This window comes from Apis florea, unplaced genomic scaffold (assembly GCF_048593485.1).
Source record: "Apis florea isolate Af1SG1 unplaced genomic scaffold, ASM4859348v1 contig_3170_pilon, whole genome shotgun sequence".
NCBI classification, from domain to species: domain Eukaryota; kingdom Metazoa; phylum Arthropoda; class Insecta; order Hymenoptera; family Apidae; genus Apis; species Apis florea.
The window spans coordinates 5,244,629-5,265,807 of record NW_028256714.1 but is presented as its reverse complement, the minus strand read 5'-3'; the positions used below and the strand labels follow the sequence as shown (position 1 = coordinate 5,265,807).

The following is a 21,179-nucleotide window of genomic DNA, read 5'->3' as shown; positions in this document are numbered from 1 at the left end:
AAGATAAAAGATACAAAATTATAAATGTATCTTATTCATATGTCACAATCAAACGAATGATTGATATTTATGTACATACTTTTATAAATTAAATTATATAAACTTCAAGCAATGTTAAAGATTATGATATCATATAAGAATATGTTGTTCATTTAAATAAAGTGTTAAAAAAGTATTTTTATTATAGAAAATGTATATTAATAGAATGAACTACGTTACATTTTATTAGATATTCAAAACCTAATATATTTTTATTTTCTGTTAAAAGTATACATAAAGGGATACATTAAAACAATGTTTTACTATTGTTTGCTTCAACAGAACATATTTATGATTATTTCTTAAACACAATTGAAGGGATATTATATAGTTTATTAAATAATTACACCATAGCGAATAATTATATAGATATTTATAATTTCAAATAAAAATAGTCAGCAAAATTTAATTTCAAAATTATACTTAATTGCTGTTTTATACATATGACATATATTAAAATATTATTTTATAATTTATAGAATTCACATATCTATTAGAATATTATATTACAATTTTATGTCGATTTAATGAATGGATAATACTATTTAAATTTTATACGAATAAGTATTTTCCATACTTATATTAAATACATACGTATGCACACATATTTAAACATTTATAATGATTATTACATATAACAAACGAAATTACAAGCAAATTTTCCCACGTTTATACAGTGTACATTTTATTATTCAATTATATGTATACGTGCATGTGAGAATAATTATGATCATTAAACAAAAATTTTTCTAATTTATTCTTATTAATCATTGCTATTTCTCAAGAATTTATGTAACATAAATATAAGATCGAATACCTACCATTTTATTGAAGGAAGTTCGAAATATCTCCGATCTCGCGCAAGTATGTGTATATGTAACATTGTAAATACTAAAAGCAAGAAAGTGAAACAGAGAAGGACAGAGTGTAAAATGAACGCGGCGTGTTCGTACGAAAATAGAAAAGCGGGACGAAAATCATTTAGTGTTAGCCAACGTGCCGCTACCCCAGTTCCTTGTATCCCTCGCTTCATTCCGTTGTATGCGTAAATAAAATGACGCGAGTCCCGATCAGATCCTCGTTGAAAAGCCGAGATTCGAATTCGACATTGACCGATCCGGATCTGAGAGAGCGCATAAAGGATTGTTGCCGAAAATTGGTCGCGTTTATGTGCACTCAGGTTGGCGTTGGTGGACTCGTGGTTGGTTACGCTATAATAGGTGCTTTCGGTTTTATGATGATCGAATCTCAAGGTCAGATTTCGCCGCCGTCCACAGTTTGCATCCGCGAATTAATAAGAAAACAGTTCGCCGAAGAGTTATGGCTTGGCACTGCTGGCAATCAAACCGTAAACGTGTTCGATAAAACGGCGTTTCACACGGTGTCAAATCGAATTCTACGCCGGTATCAAGACAATTTCACCGGCGATTATAAGAAGGAGAATTGTAGCGGGTTAACGTCGTCCGATCTCTGGTCCTTTCCAGCCGCGATGATGTTTTGCCTTTCCGTGTTCACGATGATCGGTTATGGAACACTGGTGCCTCAAACAACCTGGGGAAAGGTGGTCACCGTTATTTACGCCGTATTGGGGATCCCACTTTACGTTTTGTATTTTCTCAACATGGGAAAAGTGCTTGCGCAGACGTTTCGTTCGTTGTACACGTGGTTATACGAATGCTCCGGTAAACGGAAACCTGGCCAAAGGATCACGGTACCTTCGACCGCCTGCCTTTGGGTGATATTCGGATACGTGTTGAGCGGTTCGATAATGTTCGCCGAGTGGGAAGGATGGAATTATTTGGACAGCGCTTATTTCTGCGTGACATCGCTATGCAAAATTGGGATGGGCGACCTTGTACCTGGTTGGACGCACGGCGATTTAACAGCTGACAGTCAAACCAAATTGATAATTAATTTTGTTTATCTGTTACTCGGTATGGGACTTATCGCTATGTGTTACGACTTAATGAAAGAGGATGTTTACGTGAAAGCTAAAGAAATAAAGGAACAGTTTCTCGAGATCATCGATGCCACTCACTATCAAATAGAAATGTGTTGCAAATCGGAAGTATTGAATTAAAGTTTTTATATCAATCTATCGATTTGTATCAAAAATTTGAATAAAAGAGAAATACGCTTTATTTTTATAAAAAGTATTTGAAGATAAGATAGATTTGATAAGATAAGAGATAATCGTGAAATTATTTTTAAAATTTAACTATTTTAACGTGTATTGTATAATTCTAATAAATATACATATACGTATATATTAAATATACTTAATATGAAATTCGTATTGAAGAAAGAATTATCGAATTTTGAATTAAATGTTTGTTTGTTTTTTTTTTTTGTTTTTTTTATTTGATTTTCGTCAAATTAAACAATACATTTACAAAGTAAAATTTAAGTATTATCAAAATGATATATATAAATAAGAGACAATGAGTATCTAAAACAATGATATTAATTTTTTTATAAATATAAAATGAAACTTTCATTTTTACAATTAAATGTTTATTTAATTTAAATTATGAATTTTAGAAATATAGAATATTTATTTTTTATAAATAGTATACTATTACTATAACTTAAAGTGTTTCCTTAAGTATCATCTGATTAATTAATTTGAATTATATTTTATAGCATACAGTGAAAATATAAAAGGAAATTATATTAAAATATCAAAGATTTAAATCATTGTATTTCTTTTTTTTTTTTTTTTTTTGATATTTAAAAAAGAAGAATTTCAACAAATGTTGCAATTATTCATCAAATTGAACAATTTTACAACATTCTTCGACATATAGTTTCAAGAATATTACGGGAAAAATAAAGTAAGTAATAACATTATTACTCATCATCTTTAATTTTGATTTTAAATATTTATATTTAATTATTTAATTTTAATTATAGACGAAAATGATTGTTTTTAATACATATATATATATTATTATTTCTTATATTATATGGATTTTACTATTCAATTTAAATATTATATTATAATTGTAAATAAATAATTAAAAGTGCTTCGTACGTCTTACTTACTATTAAATGATTAAAAAGATAAATATATATATTATAATTACATTGCTATAATTTTATAATGTTGAAATCTAAAATTTTTTTATAACTTTCTATATAATATATATATATATATATATATAAGTTTAATATTTTATTTATAAAAAATAACAAGCTAAATCAGCAACCCTTTATTCGAAGACCCCTTTTTTATATATTATATGATTATATATGTATTATATATTATACGATATTTTTACATTATTATATACAAATATATTAACAACCAATTGTAATGAAAGATTAATTAAAATTATTAAATATTTTGTTTTATTTTAACATAGTCTATGCTTCGTTTTGTTACATTTAGTGCGTGACCTAAAGTTAATATCAATGCATTTTTGTTATGTGTATATCATTTTATGAATAATTCAATTGATTCAATTTATATGAAAATTAGAATTATATCTTTCTTTTATTTCATTTTACTTTTTAAAAAGACATTATAAAGATTTATAAAATATCATATTATTTCTTGAAATTTGTAATTGTAATTGCTTGTATAATATATTTTTTATAACATTTATGTAGTAATCATATTATATCGATAAATTGTTAAATTTATATGATATCAAATTATAAGTAGAGAAATATAATATTATTTTTATACATTTTTTACATAACAAAAAATGCAAAATAATTATTTTACTATATTTTTTATAAAAATTATAAATATATCAAAAGATAAATGTAATGAAGAGATAAAAATTTCACATGTATAAATATATATATTTTTAAAAATGTAATATTATAATAAAAAACTAAATATATACAATATAAGAATTTTAAATTTTGAAACAAAATTTTATTTAAATACTAACAAAAAATGTATAGAAATTAAAAAATAATTAAATAATCTTTTAACAACTTTAAAAATATTTTACGAAATATTTGTTAGTTTAACATTTTAAGATTTAAAAATATAGTTATATAACAAAAAGTATTTATAATAAATATATATATATATATATATATTTGGTTGAGAACTTTAAAAGATCGTATATTATCGCACATTACTAGTTTTACTATTATCACAGATGGATATCATTAGTTTGCATCTGTTTTGTATTTCATTTATAATTTCATTAATACATATGATTCTTTAATTCCATTTATTTCATTTTATTTATATTTTTTTTTCATATAAATACAAGTGGCATAACCTAATAATTTATAAATTAAAATAAAAAGGTAAACATATATATATATATATTTTTTTTTATAAGAATTAGTTGCTCTATCAATAATTTTTCAATAAAATTTTCAAGTAAATATTGATACTAATATATATAATTTAATTTTTAGAATAAAATATGTATATATTTAAGTACTTACATATATATATATATATATATATATACATTTCAATTAATTATTTATCTTATTTATCTATAATTTTTCAAAATTTCCATGACTAATGAAAATTCTTATAATGGACATGAGATGTCACTATATATCTCAATATGCTGTTTTTCACATAGTATTAAGTATATATATATATACCGTATATCACATAACCATAAAATAACATCTTAAACTTTCCTAAAATGAGATATGGAAGTTAGTTACTGTTAAAAATAATTGTGAAATTGTATTAATTATAAAGTGATAAAATGTTTATATAAAATAATTATTTGAAAAGAATTTAATTGTTCAATTAAATAACAATTTTAAATAATATTAATCATAAATAACATTATTTAAATGGAAATTATTCGACGTACTCAACAATTGAGTTATATAATTTTACCAACATTTTTGAATTCAATCTCTTTTCATATAAAATATATACATTCAAATTCAACAATACCAATTGTAACACAAGAAATAATAAAGAAAATAGGACAATTATCTTTACTCAAAGTTGATAATGATTATAGCATTTCTGTTTTAAAAGCTGCAATTATTTTTACAGAACATTTACACAATACAAAGATTGATAATGAAATCAAACCTATGTACAGTCCATTTGAAAAAAAATCAATTTTGTTACGAAATGATGTTGTAGAAAATCATGTATCTAAACAAGAAATTCTAAAAAATGCTGCTATTTTAGAAGAAGAATATTTTGTAACACCATTGCAAACTATTTCAAAAACACAATGCAAATAACAAATATATTAAAAGAATTAAGTCCACATTTTATTAACTTTACAACACAAGGACTTAAATATGGACCTCAAGGTAAAATGTTATTGAAAAACCTTGAAGAACAATGGTTTTTACATTGTATTACAATGTCACGTTATAATATGTTTTTATCAGATGAATTTAATGATACTATAAACTTCATTATAAAAACTGAAATGAGTGATATACCATTTGGATTAGCTACAGTAAAAAATTCAAAATATCAATGGGATTCTAATATATTAACTATACAAAAATCAAATTTTCATAGAACTGCAGAAACAGCTATTTTTAATAATGATGCAGAAACAAAAGATTTATTTTATAAAGTACAAAAAGAACGTAAAATTTGGTGGCGAAAATTAGCACAAAATCCTTCTATATTTAAACTAACTGAAGCAAAAAAAATAAAAAATTATACTATAGTTGATATTGAAGCACAATTTTCATTTGGCAATCTTACATTAGAAAGAATAACTTACCATACAGATGTTCAAAAACTATTCTCTCAGGTATTTTGTTTCTTTTTTTTTAAGAAACTTTGTTTTAACTTTTACAAGTTTAACAAGTTTAAAAATAACAATTATTTTTATGGACCATTTTATTTTTAGGTTAATAGTAAAAAAGATTTTATCAACATACAAATGGTTGAACAAAGAATGTCTTTAGATTGGGGATGTTTAGCACTACTTTGTGACATATGTGATATGAATAACTCGACTACAATGCATCTTCATTCCAAATTAGCACCACACAAAGTTGCATTTCATATAAAAAAATCAAATGATAAAGAGAACATTCAAAATGATGATTTAAATCGCTTTGTACTTTACTTAAATAACATCTTAAGGACAAAAGGCCTGAATACAATATTAACCAGTTCAGAAAAAATTATAGATACATGCTTGGTACCTTTCATAATTTCTGTTAATACGACTAGTCTTGAAAATGGCATTATATATATAAAAGATAGAGCAACAACTCTAAGTGAAGCAATACATGTAACCGATTTAGTAAAGTATATAAGTCTGCGTTGTTAATCAACTAATGTGATTATTTGAATAAAATTAATATATCAAAAATTGAAAATATATTATTAGTATAATTATAATTTCTAATTCCTAGGACATGTAACAAATTTTGAAATGATAATCTTCATTTCCAATTATGTACTTTGTATTTTAATATGTTATTCATCATTGAAATGAAATAAGTATCACACATACATTATATATTATTTAAAGATGCAATATGCTGAAAAACCAATGAGAAAATAACAGTTTAAAATATAAATGTAACTATATAGGATAAAGATGAAAAATTATACATGGATGTTTTATGATGAAAATACAACAAAATGGAATGCTTTACAATTAATAAAATGTATACTTTGTACACGAGCATTCCTCGATTTCTTAAAGATTGCCAAAATTTATATTATATAAATTTAATTAATGATGATATTGCTCCTTTGAGCAATATAGAATTCTTTATGATAATATTTTTATACAACTAAGCAGGTAGTTGTAATTTCTTTCCTTTCAATACTTTGGTAATATAGAGGTAGAAAAAGTCACAATAAAGAATTGTTTGCACTAAACCAGCAACTATAGCAATTAGTTCATAATAATTTTCTGCATAGTAACGATACACCCAGTTTAACAGATATAAGCCTCTATAACATCCCAAAGCGAAAAGATAATGACTGGTAATGCTCTCAGCTTCTCCTGTTTTTGATACCAAAAATAATTGTGGCAATATTGCTACAGATTCCAAATAAATACTAAATGTCCATAGAATTTCTATAATTGTGAACTCATGATTAATTAATAATGCCAACAGTGATGTGGGTAGAATTAAAAATTCAATTCTGAAAATGATTAAGATATTATTAAATGATGAAATGAAATATAACTAGATTTTATAAACAAATTTTTTAAAAGTACATATATATTATTATATACATATATATATTATTTTAATATATTACTATTATATATTACTTAATAAGTACATGCATTATATAAAAAGAACATACCTAAAAGTATCATGATTATGATCATATGTAGCTTTGAATTTCACATACATTAAAAAAACTGTTGTATAGGAAGTTGCAATAAAAATGATTTTCATAAATGTATTGTATGCTGATATATATGTTGTTAACAAATCTAGATAACGCGTTGTATATACAATTGCAAATAAAATTTGCGATTTGCCACTAATACCTATAAAATATACAAAAAATATTATTAAAAATATATTATTAATAATTGATGATTATATTAATAAAATATAAACAATTTTAGATATAATAAACACATAAGTTATATTAATGATATATACCGGCACAGCTTCGTGTCTTCCATATTTTGAGAAGAAGAATAATAATTGCAAGAAGATGTGATAAGTCACCTAAGAGTCGAAATATATTCATATTTTCGGTTATTTAAAAGTAAATTTTATAAGAGGATCGAGAAATACTCCACACTCCTAAGTCACAAAGCATACAAAATATGACGTGGCTTTGGCTGCAACATCAGCAGATGGCTGACCGATCAACATTTAAGTTACATCTTTAATGTCCCCAATAAATATACGTAAACGCGTACAAAATGTACATAAACATTTTATTTTCGATTTTCAAAATTAGATTAATAATAGAGATATTAATCATAATAAAATAGGAAAAAGAAATACAGAATATATGAAATGCTTAATAATATTTTAAACAAATATCTTCATTAATAATTTTGTAATATTATTATTTATATAGCACATATTTATCACATGTCATTTTTAAATTTTAAATATTATATCATTTTAAATATTGTTATGTTTAAAAAATTATACATTATTACGAATGTTTCGTTTTATATTGAATTACTATATTTGAATTGTTACTAGATTAAGTTTAAGATTGATATATATATATGTACATATATATTAAATATATAATACATATTACATATTCAATATTCTATATTCAATAAGAAATTCATTATATTGAAATAAAAAATAAACAATTTTTAATTCAATAAACTCTAATACATAAAAATTAATTTGATAATAAAAAAATTACATAAATATCTCGTTCTTAAACATCTTATATTATTTAATTAAATATTTGTAAATCACGTATTATTTTAATAATAACATTTTAAATACATTTATATATTTTTTGTTAGGAACACTAATTTAATTACATTAAATTATAATATTTTAAAATTTTTAGTAGTATTTAATAATAAATACGAAAAAATATGTTTTATCAGCCAAATTTATTTTTGTCTATTTTTGTATAAATCTCGATCATCAAAATATTATTAAAATTTATTACAAGATTTATAGAACTTTTTAGCAAGTTATATTAATAAATTGATATCAAATTTGTATGAAAGTTTGTGTCAAATTTACATCAAAAACATATCAAATCTTGACAGCAAAAATATATCAAGTTTTGTTACATTCCCACGTTTTGTTGGCTGCACTGTAATAATCATATTTCTTATAACTTTAAGATAGTTTAGATTTTAGATATGCATACTTACTTATAATTACATATATTTATGAGTTCATATATAAGAATTCAAATTGAAATAAAAATAAGAAAGAACGTAAATCACATATTGAAAATTTAAAATCTCGTTTGATGAGCTATATGTAGTTACAAATTACATATACAACTGTGAATAATTTTTGAATAATTATTAATAATGCATCATGTTATTAATTTGCAATTACGATTATAAAGAAATAATTTATTAATAGATTTTAAAATAAAAGAACAAATAATACAAAATAAACGAAAATAAATAACGAAAACTATTTTATTTTTAGCTAATTTATTTTTTCTGAAAATCGTTTTTGCTATTTTTTTAAATTAAGTTATAAGGAAATAATTATTTATAGAATTTATAAAATATTGAATATTATTAATTAAAATTGAATTTGTTCGAAATTATTTATAAAATATACTATTTAAAACTAAGAATAAAATAAAAATTATTAAATAAATATATATATATATATATATTTCAAAACAACGATTAAATTGCATTTTGTAAATATTTATATATTGCTTTAAAAATAAAAACTTCCATAATTTTTTTTTGTTCATATGTATGTCATATCATAAAAATGATTTTATCTTTGCTTCAAGACAATTATTTGAAGTCGTATCTATAAATATATATGGTTTAAGTTCGTCACTTTTATTAATTTAGAACAAATGAGAATAATACTAATGTAAAATAACGGTTTCTCTGTTCAATGGAACATTACTTTCGTTCATCACGTTGCTATTTTCTAATGTCATTGACAACTATTTTATTCTGATATCTGGCAATTGTTATATTTTATAATATTTGAGTAAATTCTATCTGGTATTAAATTATGCTATGTACTTATCTTACTTTTTTGTTCATATCAATGTGATAAATTTTGGTACTTTTATTTATATAAGAGTATCAGTTTAAAAAAGTTGTTAATTTATTAAAACGTGTATATTTACGTAGATATAATATAATCTTTATTAAGAGTTATTAATTAACAGTAAATAACCTGCATTATACATATTTGTTTTATACGAAAATTTTAATATGACGCGATGGTTTTATAATCGTTATTATTGAATTAAAATCAATTATCAAGATGACATCGCCTGCAGTTTCAAAGGTATATTTTATAATTCTGAAATTATAGATATATTTTATAAAATCAAAAAAGAAATATTATATAGATATTATTATAATATTATTTAGAACCAAAATCATTTATAGAAGTTATTATTGTACAAAAATAATAAATATAATAAGTAATAAAATAAATAATAAATATAAATTTTAAATTTTTAATTCATTTTCATTATTTATTTATATATTAATAAATTGATTAGATTTTGTTTTATTACATTATTTTATTATATAAATAATTGGCTATAAACCTTTCTCACTTATTTTTGATTTGAAATATGTTACAGTATAAAGTATAAAATATTATATTTTTTATTTTATTTTATTAAATGTATGACTAAATAAATTTTTTTATAAATTTATATAAAGTTATCTTAATAACAAAAATATTCAATTAATAAAATTTATTAATATTAATTTTATGTTATTGAATCAAAGTTGAATATTTAACATTTTAAAATCTTAGTGTATTTAATTTTTTTATTGCTATATTTAATTTTGCTTATATTTAATGTTTTAGAATATACATTCTTTCTCATCATTATTCTCATAAATTGAAAATTATTTTTATAAGTGATAAAATATTAATTTTGAATAATAGTAATTATGTATATTTAAAAAAATTATACTTTTTTTTATTTTTAATATAAATAAATTATTGAAGTATTAAAATTAGATAATATTATTATTTACTATATTACTACAACTATAATTTTAGGTTTTAGTTGCACCTTCCATACAAGAATTTAGTATCAGAGTACCAAAGTATGTAATTTTTTTTTAATTATAAATATTTTTATAGAATTAATTTTATTAAATAAAATATTATATTGTTATTTTAGAAATAATAAAAAAAAACATAATGTAATGCGTTTTAATGCAACATTAAATGTTGATTTTTCAAAATGGACTCAAGTGAAAATGGAACGTGAAAATAATATGAAGGAATATAAAGGAATAGAAGAGGAAATGCCAAAATTTGGAGCTGGATCTGAATTTGGACGAGATGCAAGAGAAGAAGCAAGAAGAAAAAAATTTGGTATTACAAGCAGAAAATATAAGCCAGAAGATCAACCTTGGATTTTAAAATCTGGAGGAAAAACTGGAAAAAAATTTAAAGGCATAAGGGAAGGTGGTGTGAGTGAAAATGCTGCATATTATGTTTTTACACATGCTGCTGATGGAGCTATAGAAGCTTTTCCATTGCATGAATGGTAATTTGATTATTTGAACTATTAAAAATTTAAATTATTATTATATTATTTTATTAAAATTTTAATGCATGTAATTTATATTTAGGTATAATTTTCAACCAATTCAGAGATATAAAGCTTTGAGTGCAGAAGAAGCAGAGCAAGAATTTAGTCGTAGAAATAAAGTAATGAATTATTTTTCATTAATGTTACGGAAGAGACTTAGAAATGATGAAGAAGGTGCAGATGATGAAGAAATAATAGAAGGAAAGAGTAAAAAGCCGAGTAAGAAAGAGAAAGATTTAAAAATATCTGAAATGGATGAGTGGATGGATAGCGACGATGATGATTCTCTTAGTGATGATAATGAAAGTAAAAAAAATTCTGATGAAGAAGATGATACTAAGAAGAAAAAGAAAGGCAAAGGTGGATGTTATATCTGATACTCTTAAGAAATGCATGTGGTAATTATTCTTAATAGCTGTCTAGTTATTACCACATTTTCTTTATTTTTGCTATTAATAATATGATAATAACATGATAAAATTATTAATTGTGTATTTATAAAATTAATATTTTTACTATGCAAAAAAATGCATTTGAAAGCATATAAGAATAGAGTTACGACATTTGTTCTATCTTATTCTTTTTTTTTTTTTATTATGTGATTGTTATATGATATAAAACTTTTATCTAATTTCTATTTCTATACTTTGAATTTTTACATGCATAGTATTAATATTTTCATAATAAATTGATATGTCCAATGATTTTGAAAAAAATAGTTTATAGTAAGTTTTTTTTAATTCAATTTACACAAATAGATATTCAGTCGAATCTCGATAATTCAAATTTTAAAAAAAGAATTAAAATTTTCGAATAGAGAAAGAAATTTCAATTTTTCGAGTAAAAAAAATTTAATAAATCAAAATTCAATATATAAAGATTTTATACAAAAGTTAATATTTTTCCAATTGTAAGAAAAAAAAAATTTGTATATATTGTCTTATCTTTAAGTAATTTAAAAAAAAAAATGAAATCATAATCACTTATTGATTATATTTTAATAATAATTAAAATAATTAAAATTTCAAATTATAAAAATTATAATATCATGTATAGAGTAAAATAATAATATAATATAATATAATAATTATTGAAGTAAATTTCGACTTACAGAAATTGCTAGCTATTTTAAAGTCAAATTGCAGGAATAAAATAATGTAGCTAAAAATGCGTTTGAATTAAAGTTTATACTTAGAGATGTTAAGATTTTCATAACTGAATGGAAGGAAATGAATGTTATTGTAATCTTAAAGAAGATTTTTTAATTATAAAGATTCGAGTTACTGAGATTCGTCTGTATTATGAGTTTATTTTAATAACAGAACTTGCAATAAATAATTTTTCCATATTTTTATATAATTTAATTTAATAATAAATTTAAATAAATATTTATATTAGTTGATATTAAGAAAAAGAAGAAGAAAAATGCCTCAGACGATGAAGCATTTGAAGAAAGTGATGATGGGGATGAAGAAGGTCGAGAATGTGATTATATTTCTGATTCATCAGATTCTGAATCAGAATTGGAACAACAAAAAGAAATTAAATCAGTTGCAGAAGAAGATGCATTAAGAAAATTACTTGCTTCTGATGAAGATGATGAAGATGATGAAGAACAAACAGATAAAAAAGATGGTGATGATGAAAAAGATGATGATGATGAACATAAAGATAAAGATGAGAAGGTAAAATTAAAAATTTGAATATTATGGTAATATTTATTTTGAATAAAATATTTTACTGATTTTTTTAGGATAAAGATAAGATTAATAAAGATACAGATAAAAAAAGAGATAAAAAGAAAAAGAAAAAACAATCTAAGAAAAAGGATTTAAAAAAACTTACATCAGGAAAAGATTCTTCTAGTGATTTTTCTAGTGATTCAGATTCAGAATCTGATACAGTAAAAGAAAAAGATAATAAAAGATCTAATAGTGCACATAGTTCAAGATCTGCAACACCTACACCTGCTGGAATATCAGATTCTTTAAAAAGAAAACAATCGGGATCTCCAGATTTATCACAAGCGAAAAAATTAAAATTGGATAATTTTAATTTAGTACCAGTAAATTCTTACATTCCAGGAGTTAGGTATGTTAATTAATATAAACATATAATTATAAATTATAAAAATGTTATAATAGTTCTTAATTTTGTAAGTTTTTGTAAGTATTATTTTATGGTATTATTATAAATCTATTTTGTTATTTAATTAAAATTAATTAATTATTTAAAAATATCATTTTTAACAAACTACTATTGTAAAATAATTTATTACTATTATTTTGGTTGAAACATATTTATTGAATTTTTATTTTTTTTATTTTTTTAGTTTTTCTCATATCATAATCTTTTATTATTAATAATAAATCTTTTATTATTATAATTTAGAAAGATATTTATAATTCTGCAATATAATTTTTAATGTAATTACGTTGCAGTGAATCTGGAATTACAGAAGATGCAGTACGACGATATCTTATGCGTAAACCAATGACAACAACGGAACTTCTACAAAAATTCAAATCGAAAAAAACTGGCCTTACTTCTGAGCAGTTAGTTAATGTAATGACTCAAATTCTGAAAAAAATTAACCCAACCAAACAGACAATAAAAAATAAAATGTACTTATCTATTAAAACACAATCTAATTGATATTTTTTAATATTTTTATATTATAGTAAAATAATTTATAGCATAATTTCTATTTTAAATCTTAATATATTATTTATTTTATGTCATATATAAAGGTAATACTTTGTATAAGAATAAAATATATGGAATAAAAAAATGTTTTTTCTTTTATTTAATAATTAATCTATTCTTTAGTAAAAAATAATGGATTAATTAGATTTAGATTAAAAATGAAATAAAAAAATGATTGAATGAAATTAAAAAGAACTATACAAAAATGAGAAAACATGGGAACATATAAAAAAATTAAAAAAAAAAAGAAAGAAAATGGCGGGAAACTTTTGAAATTATTGTAAAAAAAAAAGGAGAATAAAAGATGAAAAAATGAATACAGAGGATATAAATCAATTTATAGATAAGAAAAAAAAAATTTTAATTTAGTTCATTATAATTATATAAATAATTTAATGTTAATTAAAGTTACACAAAAATTTATGATTAGAAATTATTGTTAATTTTTATTTTATTCTAGTTTATTTTATTTTTATTTAATTTATTATTATTAATAAGAGAAAAATATGCACGAGACGAAATATGAGGATAAAAAACCTTTGCAAATACGAATTATTATTAAGCTATTTTCTATTGATTCATGATAATATGAAATCAAATTTTTATTATTTATATAAAAATAATTAATGAATGGTAATTTATTAACACATAAATAATTAAAATTTTCATTCAGTATGTTCTTTATTATGTTAAAAGAAGTTAAAAACTAAATTACGCCTAATATATGAAGTTCAAATCTATGGAAAATATATGGAATCACATATATAATGGAAAATGATAGAAATCACATGATTTGAAGAAATTTAAACCATTTGATAAAGCTGTGACTTTGAGCTTATCAGTGATATTATAATTCTGAGTTTTTGCAATATTGCCCTCACTGACCCAACTATTATCACATAGTAATACAGTAACTTTAATTTAAAATAGAAGTAACCATATTACATTTTGTATAATTGTTTCTTGATGTCTTATTATCGTGGTTTTAATGAATTTAGTGAATATTAAATATTGTTTTCATATTCATTTTTTTATATTCTTTATATGATTATATAGAGAAACATTGAAGATTCTTTAATTACGCAATTGTGAATTTAATGTGAATTTATTGAGAATATATAACATGTCTTCAGTTCGTGGTATTAATGTAAGAGAAATATATTATATAATACAAAAATAAATAAATATTACACATAATCTTTTATGATTAATAATAGATAAAAATTAGTGTTATAAAATATATTATAAAATATTTTAATTAAAAATATTTTTCACAGAACTTGAAAGGTAAAATAATAGCAATTAGAAGAGAAGATCAGTCAGTATGGGAAAGAAGAGCTCCTTTAGCACCTGCGAATGTTCGTCGATTAATTAGAGCAGGAGTAAAAGTAATTGTACAACCTAGTAATAGAAGAGCTTATCCTGCACATTCCTATCAAGCTGCAGGTGCTATATTGCAAGAGGATATTAGTTCTGCTTCTGTTATTTTCGGAGTGAAACAAGTTCCTGTGGATCAACTTATATCCAATAAAACTTATTGTTTTTTTTCTCATACCATTAAGGCACAAGAAAGTAATATGCCACTTCTAGATGCTATACTTGAAAAGAATATACGTTTGGTAGATTATGAAAAATTAACAGATATTAATGGACAAAGAGTGGTTGCGTTTGGAAAATATGCTGGTGTAGCAGGCATGGTAAATATATTACATGGACTTGGATTAAGATTACTTGCATTAGGACATCATACACCATTCATGGTAAGATTAATTCAAATCAAAAAATTAAGTTAAGAATTAGATATGAATATTCTGTATAATGTAAAATAACATTATTTTTGAAAGCAAAATTTATTATTTTTATTATTAATTTATTATATATATATGTAGATTGGTAATAAAAAAATATTTGATAATAAAAACAATACGATTTTGGAGCTTGATAATATTTCAAAAGAAATAAAAAGTATTTAATATACACAAGTCTTAATATCAATTCGAAATTCAACAATGATCAACACGAAATAAAACGAAATTTAAAAGTTTGTCCTCATTTACAAAAATTATTCGCACTTCTTTTTTTAATTTATTTTATTGCATTGAGATGAACATTTTCAGGTTTAAGTTTTGAATTTTATGAAATGAATTTTTTAAATATCTTTGATTGATATCTTTTCTAAATTATCTCTTCTGTTTATATTTGATATACCATATAGCGAAAATATAAATAATTAATTTTTATTATATTTTATAATTTAAAAATTGATTTTAAAATACCAAATACCATTGTTGGTAACAGGAAATAAAATAACAAAAGTTGTTGAATTTTTTTTAGATATCAAAAGAAATTAGTCTATTCTTATTTTGTCATCGAATGATTTATGATAGGAATTAAATTTTAATGAATATGATGTCCTGAGTGAAATGATTTAATTATTATAGAAAGATCCTAAATGACCATTTTGTAATTGTGTTACAGTTAGCTGTTTAACAGTTAATTCTATAATAAATTTATACATACATAAATAACGATCATTATTGTTTACAGCATATTGGACCAGCGCACAATTATAGAGATTCTTCTATGGCACGACAAGCTATACGAGATGCAGGATACGAAATAGCATTAGGTGCCATGCCAAAATCAATTGGACCATTGACTTTCATTTTTACCGGTAGCGGTAATGTGAGTCAAGGAGGACAAGAAGTTTTTCAAGAGCTTCCACACGAATATGTACCACCTGAAATGCTAAAAAAGGTTGCTGAACATGGTGGTAAGTATTGCAAGTTTATTTCTGATCCCAATGAAAATATACATTGATATTCTATATTCTATAAATTATGCAAATTAATCCTGCAATTATTTTGTGAATATTTTTTTCATATATATAGATTCATTTAAAACATTAAAAACAATTGTTTCAGATACGACAAAGATATATGGATGTGAGGTAAGGCGAAGGCATCATTTGGAAAGGAAAGATGGAGGTGGATTTGATTCTGAAGAATGTGATAAACACCCTGAGAGATATATTTCGACTTTCAGCAAAAAGATTGCACCATACGCATCAGTGATAATTAATGGTATTTATTGGGCAGTTGATTCGCCTAAATTAGTAACGATACCAGATGCGAAATACTTGTTAAGGCCAGCTTATACACCTTGGCTACCATCAAGCGTTGGTGCGCCTTCTTTACCTCACAGAATGTTAGCTATCTGTGATATATCTGCAGATCCTGGAGGTAGTATCGAGTGAGTAAGATCAATATCAATATTTTTTTTTCGCAATATGAATAAATATATAATGTCAATAATTTATCAAAGATGCTTAGAAGAAGTATTTTAATTTAAATAAATGTAATTTAAAAAATGTTCATTTTCATTTCTAAAATTTTCCTAGATTCATGAACGAGTGCACAACTATCGACACACCATTTTGTTTATACGATGCTGATCGTAACAAGGATACGAAATCTTTTAAAGGACCCGGTGTGCTAGTCTGTTCAATCGATAATATGCCAACTCAATTACCAAAAGAATCTACAGATTTCTTTGGAAATCTTTTGTATCCTTATGCGTTAGACATTATTCAATCGGATGCAAAGGCACCGTTGGAGGAACATAATTTCAATCCAGCCGTGCACGGTGCAATAATCGCATCCAATGGACGGCTAACACCTAATTTTGAATATATTCAAGAATTAAGATTGTTGAATCACCGTTGTAAACATAAAGCAGACGATAAAGCACAAACTAAAAAGGTATAAAAATAAAATCTTTATTCTTCTATTTTCGTAAAATAAATTTTTGCGACAAATATAAAATAATATAGAAGCAGCATTTTATAATTAAAGTTTTAATTATCATGTTTTTTAAAAATTGAATTTACAAAAAATATATTATTGATTGATTGTAATGAAAGATTAATTGAACAATACTTTTTTTATATTTTTTTCATAATATCATTAAATGAAAAAAATTTTAATTTTAAAAGTTACTTGCTTCTAGGAGTTTACAGATTTTACTTCAAGAATTGCTATCTTATATAAAGCAAATTTTATAAGAAGCAACATTTTAATTTCTTTAAAAATCAATGCACATATTTTGTATCGGTAAATTTTTTATTTAAAAACAAAATGTTTTAGATATTAGATATTACAGATATCAATAATTACAATTAATTGTAATACATTAAAATATATTATTTTGTGTGAATAGGTTGTTGTCCTTGGTGCTGGGCATGTTTCCGGCCCGTTGGTCGAATATTTGCACAGAGATAACAACATACGTTTAATTGTTGCGTCCCAATTGAAAGAAGAGGCAGACATTTTAGCAAATAATTTTCCTGGCGTGGAACCAGTTTTGTTAAACGTTGTTGAACGTCCCGATACATTAAACGACATTGTTAAATCGGCGGATGTAGTGGTTTCGCTATTGCCTTACTCTTTACACCACGTCGTTGCAAATGCATGCATACATGCTAAAACTCATTTAGTAACAGCAAGTTACATGAATGAAGATGTTAGATCCTTACACGACGAGTAAGTCATAATTTTAATTTTAAGATATTAAGAAAAGTGGAGGAAAAGGATGGTATTGTGGATCTTTCGATTGATAAATTGAAACCATTCATGATTTTCGTATTTATAATAAAGGCATCTAAAATAATCCCAAATGATACGTTGCTTACGATAATGCCTGGTTAATTGCCGAATTAAAAAATTTTTTGTCCATTTAATCTTCGCGAATTTATCTCTACCAATTCTACTTTTTGAGACTTTTTGATAGACAAAAAGCATTGATTGAAACGGTTTAAGTTAATAACTTATTCGAGACTAAACTAAGACATCGCTATTTCTTAGTATTGTGTCAGCTATTTATTAAAACTCATTGCTCGAATCGATGCTTTCGATATGTTGTATACATTGCTTAAGATATGCATTTCAAAACACGAACACTTTCTATCTCTCGTAAGAAATATTCGTCTCTTTTACTTTTAAAAGAAAGAAACTGTCAATAATTTTCAGAATATCTATCTATATTTTCGAATAAGTGACAAGTTCTGGTTCTTATTATGCGACAATTAACTGGGCATTATATTATTAAGAAAATCATAATTGTGCAAGAAATTAGTAAAATAATTTAAAATATTTGAGAAAAATTGGAGATTCATTTTACCACTCTTCTCTCTATACATATATTATATGTATATTTAAAGATATCATTGATATGAACACAAATAAATGATAGTGATTAAAAAAAAAAATATAAAATATACATGAAAATTAAATATACTAACGTGTTAATTGTCAGGGCTGTAGCAGCAGAAGTAACTATACTTAATGAAATAGGCTTGGATCCTGGTATCGACCACTTGCTAGCTCTAGAATGTTTCGACAATGTTAAACAAGCTGGTGGGAAAATCGAGTCTTTCATTTCCTGGTGTGGCGGTTTACCCGCACCAGAATGTTCATCCAATCCTCTGCGATATAAATTTAATTGGTCACCACGAGGAGTGTTGCTCAATACTTTGGCATCGGCCAAATATTATTCTAATAGACAAGTAAGCGAAAATTATAGAATTTGCAGTTAAAATATGTCGAAAGAAAAATGGCTCATCATTTAGAGAATTATAAAACATTTATCTATCAGAATATTTCCCCCTAATGTCAAAATCATGAAATTTTATCCCCATTATAAAGGTTGTAGAAATAGAATCAGGAGGAAGCCTTATGTCTGCGGTTCAAGATTTAGATTTTTTACCCGGTTTTGCGCTGGAAGGTTTTCCGAATCGGGATAGTACGATTTATAAAGATTTATACGGACTCAATAATGCCCACACGATTCTACGAGGCACATTAAGATTCAAAGGTTTCTCTAATACTATACGAAGTTTGCAATATCTTCGGTTAACCGATCCTAATCCACATCCAAGTTTACATCCAAATGGTCCAGATATTACATGGGTATGTATACATACATATAATCATGGGAAAAAAGTTAATTATTTGAAAGGCTAGGACAAATACAAAATTTACTATATCTATAGCAAAAATTATTTATTAAGTTGTAAACGATTTAAGTTTATCTTAAGTGAGATAGAAACTAGAGAGCTATCTATCTCTATCTCTACACTTCATCCAATGCAAAAATTTTATTTGTAATTTGATAAATAAATCTTGATACTTTTGTACATTAACTTTGACTTGACGTTTAGAATTGATAGGAAAATGTATCATCCAAATTTATCTGTATCATTATTTCAGAGAGTATTAATTTGTAACCTACTTGGTTTAGCAAATGACAACATTTTTTACGAAAATTTAAAGAGAAAATTAGCAGAGGTGTTAAATTCGGAAGAAGGCGTGAAAGCAATCGAAGATTTAGGCCTTCTTCAGGAGGATTTAGTATTAAAGTTAAACACTCCACTCGATACATTAACCCATTACTTATCGAAGAAGCTATGCTATGATCAAAACGAACGGGATCTAGTAATTTTAAGGCATGACGTGGGTATACTCTGGCCCGACAATAAGAGAGAAAACAGAGAAATCAATTTAGTATTATACGGCGATAGACAAGGTTACTCTGCTATGGCACGAACAGTCGGATATTCGACTGCAATCGCAGTTGAAATGATCCTTGACGGTATATTCTTTTCCTTTTTTAATTGATTAAACGTTTTTAAACTTTGAAACTTGACAAATTTTATTTTTTCATTTCACGTTAATAGGCGAAATTCAAAAACGAGGTGTGATCCTTCCATTCACTCCGGACATTTATCGACCTATATTGAATCGATTAAAAGCTGAAGGAATTGAATTTTTTGAAACGTCCAAGTGGCTCTAATCTTTCCATCATATTAATTACAAGTGATTCTAAACATTGTGTAAATAAAAGAAAGTGTGTAGAAAGAATTGAACTAGTTATATTGATTTGTCACATTGATTTATCCTTATGTAATACCTTCAATACTTTCTTTACAATTATTACAAAAAGTGTTCTCACGTATTATTTATTTTTTTACTAAAGCGTTTTTTTATCACTTCTACATCTTATTTCATAATCTTAGATTTCTTTAAGATTCGACACGAATTTAATCTCGATATTAACCAGCGTAAATTATTATTCAAAACTTGTTTCTTATGTGAAAAATTATAATAGTTATGGATTGACGTTAAATCATGTAAAATAATACATTGTATACATTATATCTAAGCATGTAATTGCTCGTGTAAATATATGCACAAGTACTTTTATTCTTCTATAA

The 21,179-nt window shown here is 23.9% G+C and overlaps 5 protein-coding genes across 8 annotated transcripts; 4 read left to right on the top strand and 1 right to left on the bottom strand.

Annotated features, from left to right (window-relative positions):
• Window positions 1–226: 226 nt before the first annotated feature.
• Window positions 227–2,317, top strand: LOC100863447 (TWiK family of potassium channels protein 7). Its single transcript, XM_003692865.4, has one exon. The coding sequence runs from the start codon at window positions 1,094–1,096 to the stop codon at window positions 2,117–2,119; it is 1,026 nt and encodes a 341-aa protein (XP_003692913.1). The 5' UTR covers window positions 227–1,093; the 3' UTR covers window positions 2,120–2,317.
• Window positions 2,318–4,066: 1,749 nt separating this feature from the next.
• Window positions 4,067–6,339, top strand: DNApol-gamma35 (DNA polymerase subunit gamma-2, mitochondrial). 4 transcript variants are annotated; one of them, XM_086910125.1, is made up of 4 exons: window positions 4,067–4,311; window positions 5,036–5,304; window positions 5,386–5,762; window positions 5,862–6,339. In XM_086910125.1, the coding sequence occupies exons 2-4, from the start codon at window positions 5,223–5,225 to the stop codon at window positions 6,288–6,290; spliced, it is 888 nt and encodes a 295-aa protein (XP_086766251.1). In that variant the 5' UTR covers window positions 4,067–4,311; window positions 5,036–5,222; the 3' UTR covers window positions 6,291–6,339. The 4 variants fall into 4 exon arrangements, with proteins under 4 accessions (XP_086766251.1, XP_086766249.1, XP_086766250.1 ...); XM_086910126.1 differs by lacking the exon at window positions 4,067–4,311 and adding an exon at window positions 4,569–4,680; XM_086910123.1 differs by having other exon boundaries at window positions 5,036–5,762.
• Window positions 5,837–8,747, bottom strand: KdelR (ER lumen protein-retaining receptor). The gene is made up of 3 exons (XM_003692867.3): window positions 7,597–8,747; window positions 7,289–7,478; window positions 5,837–7,120 (listed from the first exon to the last, which is right to left on the bottom strand). The coding sequence occupies exons 1-3, from the start codon at window positions 7,685–7,687 to the stop codon at window positions 6,763–6,765; spliced, it is 639 nt and encodes a 212-aa protein (XP_003692915.1). The 5' UTR covers window positions 7,688–8,747; the 3' UTR covers window positions 5,837–6,762.
• A 637-nt stretch (window positions 8,748–9,384) lies between these two features.
• On the top strand, window positions 9,385–13,994 carry TfIIFalpha (transcription factor IIFalpha). Its single transcript, XM_086910122.1, has 7 exons — window positions 9,385–9,927; window positions 10,663–10,709; window positions 10,787–11,158; window positions 11,244–11,563; window positions 12,602–12,888; window positions 12,957–13,294; window positions 13,645–13,994. Exons 1-7 carry the CDS (start codon window positions 9,904–9,906, stop codon window positions 13,856–13,858), a joined length of 1,602 nt encoding a protein of 533 aa, XP_086766248.1. The 5' UTR covers window positions 9,385–9,903; the 3' UTR covers window positions 13,859–13,994.
• A 928-nt stretch (window positions 13,995–14,922) lies between these two features.
• Window positions 14,923–20,826, top strand: LKRSDH (lysine ketoglutarate reductase/saccharopine dehydrogenase). Its single transcript, XM_003692868.4, has 10 exons — window positions 14,923–15,056; window positions 15,187–15,669; window positions 16,457–16,682; window positions 16,834–17,161; window positions 17,310–17,670; window positions 18,128–18,450; window positions 19,223–19,472; window positions 19,612–19,875; window positions 20,176–20,557; window positions 20,643–20,826. Exons 1-10 carry the CDS (start codon window positions 15,033–15,035, stop codon window positions 20,756–20,758), a joined length of 2,757 nt encoding a protein of 918 aa, XP_003692916.2. The 5' UTR covers window positions 14,923–15,032; the 3' UTR covers window positions 20,759–20,826.
• Window positions 20,827–21,179: the final 353 nt, after the last annotated feature.

Excerpts from the sequence above, each read along its gene's own strand:
- LOC100863447 (XM_003692865.4), top strand. The coding sequence starts at position 1,094 with ATGACGCGAGTCCCGATCAGATCCTCGTTGAAAAGCCGAGATTCGAAT.
- DNApol-gamma35 (XM_086910123.1), top strand. The coding sequence starts at position 5,223 with ATGCAAATAACAAATATATTAAAAGAATTAAGTCCACATTTTATTAAC. Across the intron at positions 5,763-5,861 it reads TTCAAAAACTATTCTCTCAG|GTTAATAGTAAAAAAGATTT; the intron begins GTATTTTGTTTC and ends TTTTATTTTTAG.
- KdelR (XM_003692867.3), bottom strand. The coding sequence starts at position 7,687 with ATGAATATATTTCGACTCTTAGGTGACTTATCACATCTTCTTGCAATT. Across the intron at positions 7,479-7,596 it reads GAAGACACGAAGCTGTGCCG|GTATTAGTGGCAAATCGCAA; the intron begins GTATATATCATT and ends TATATTTTATAG. Across the intron at positions 7,121-7,288 it reads CATAATCATGATACTTTTAG|AATTGAATTTTTAATTCTAC; the intron begins GTATGTTCTTTT and ends AATCATTTTCAG.
- TfIIFalpha (XM_086910122.1), top strand. The coding sequence starts at position 9,904 with ATGACATCGCCTGCAGTTTCAAAG. Across the intron at positions 10,710-10,786 it reads TTTAGTATCAGAGTACCAAA|AAATAATAAAAAAAAACATA; the intron begins GTATGTAATTTT and ends TTGTTATTTTAG. Across the intron at positions 12,889-12,956 it reads ATAAAGATAAAGATGAGAAG|GATAAAGATAAGATTAATAA; the intron begins GTAAAATTAAAA and ends TGATTTTTTTAG.
- LKRSDH (XM_003692868.4), top strand. The coding sequence starts at position 15,033 with ATGTCTTCAGTTCGTGGTATTAAT. Across the intron at positions 16,683-16,833 it reads AAAGGTTGCTGAACATGGTG|ATACGACAAAGATATATGGA; the intron begins GTAAGTATTGCA and ends CAATTGTTTCAG. Across the intron at positions 19,473-19,611 it reads AATATTATTCTAATAGACAA|GTTGTAGAAATAGAATCAGG; the intron begins GTAAGCGAAAAT and ends CCCATTATAAAG.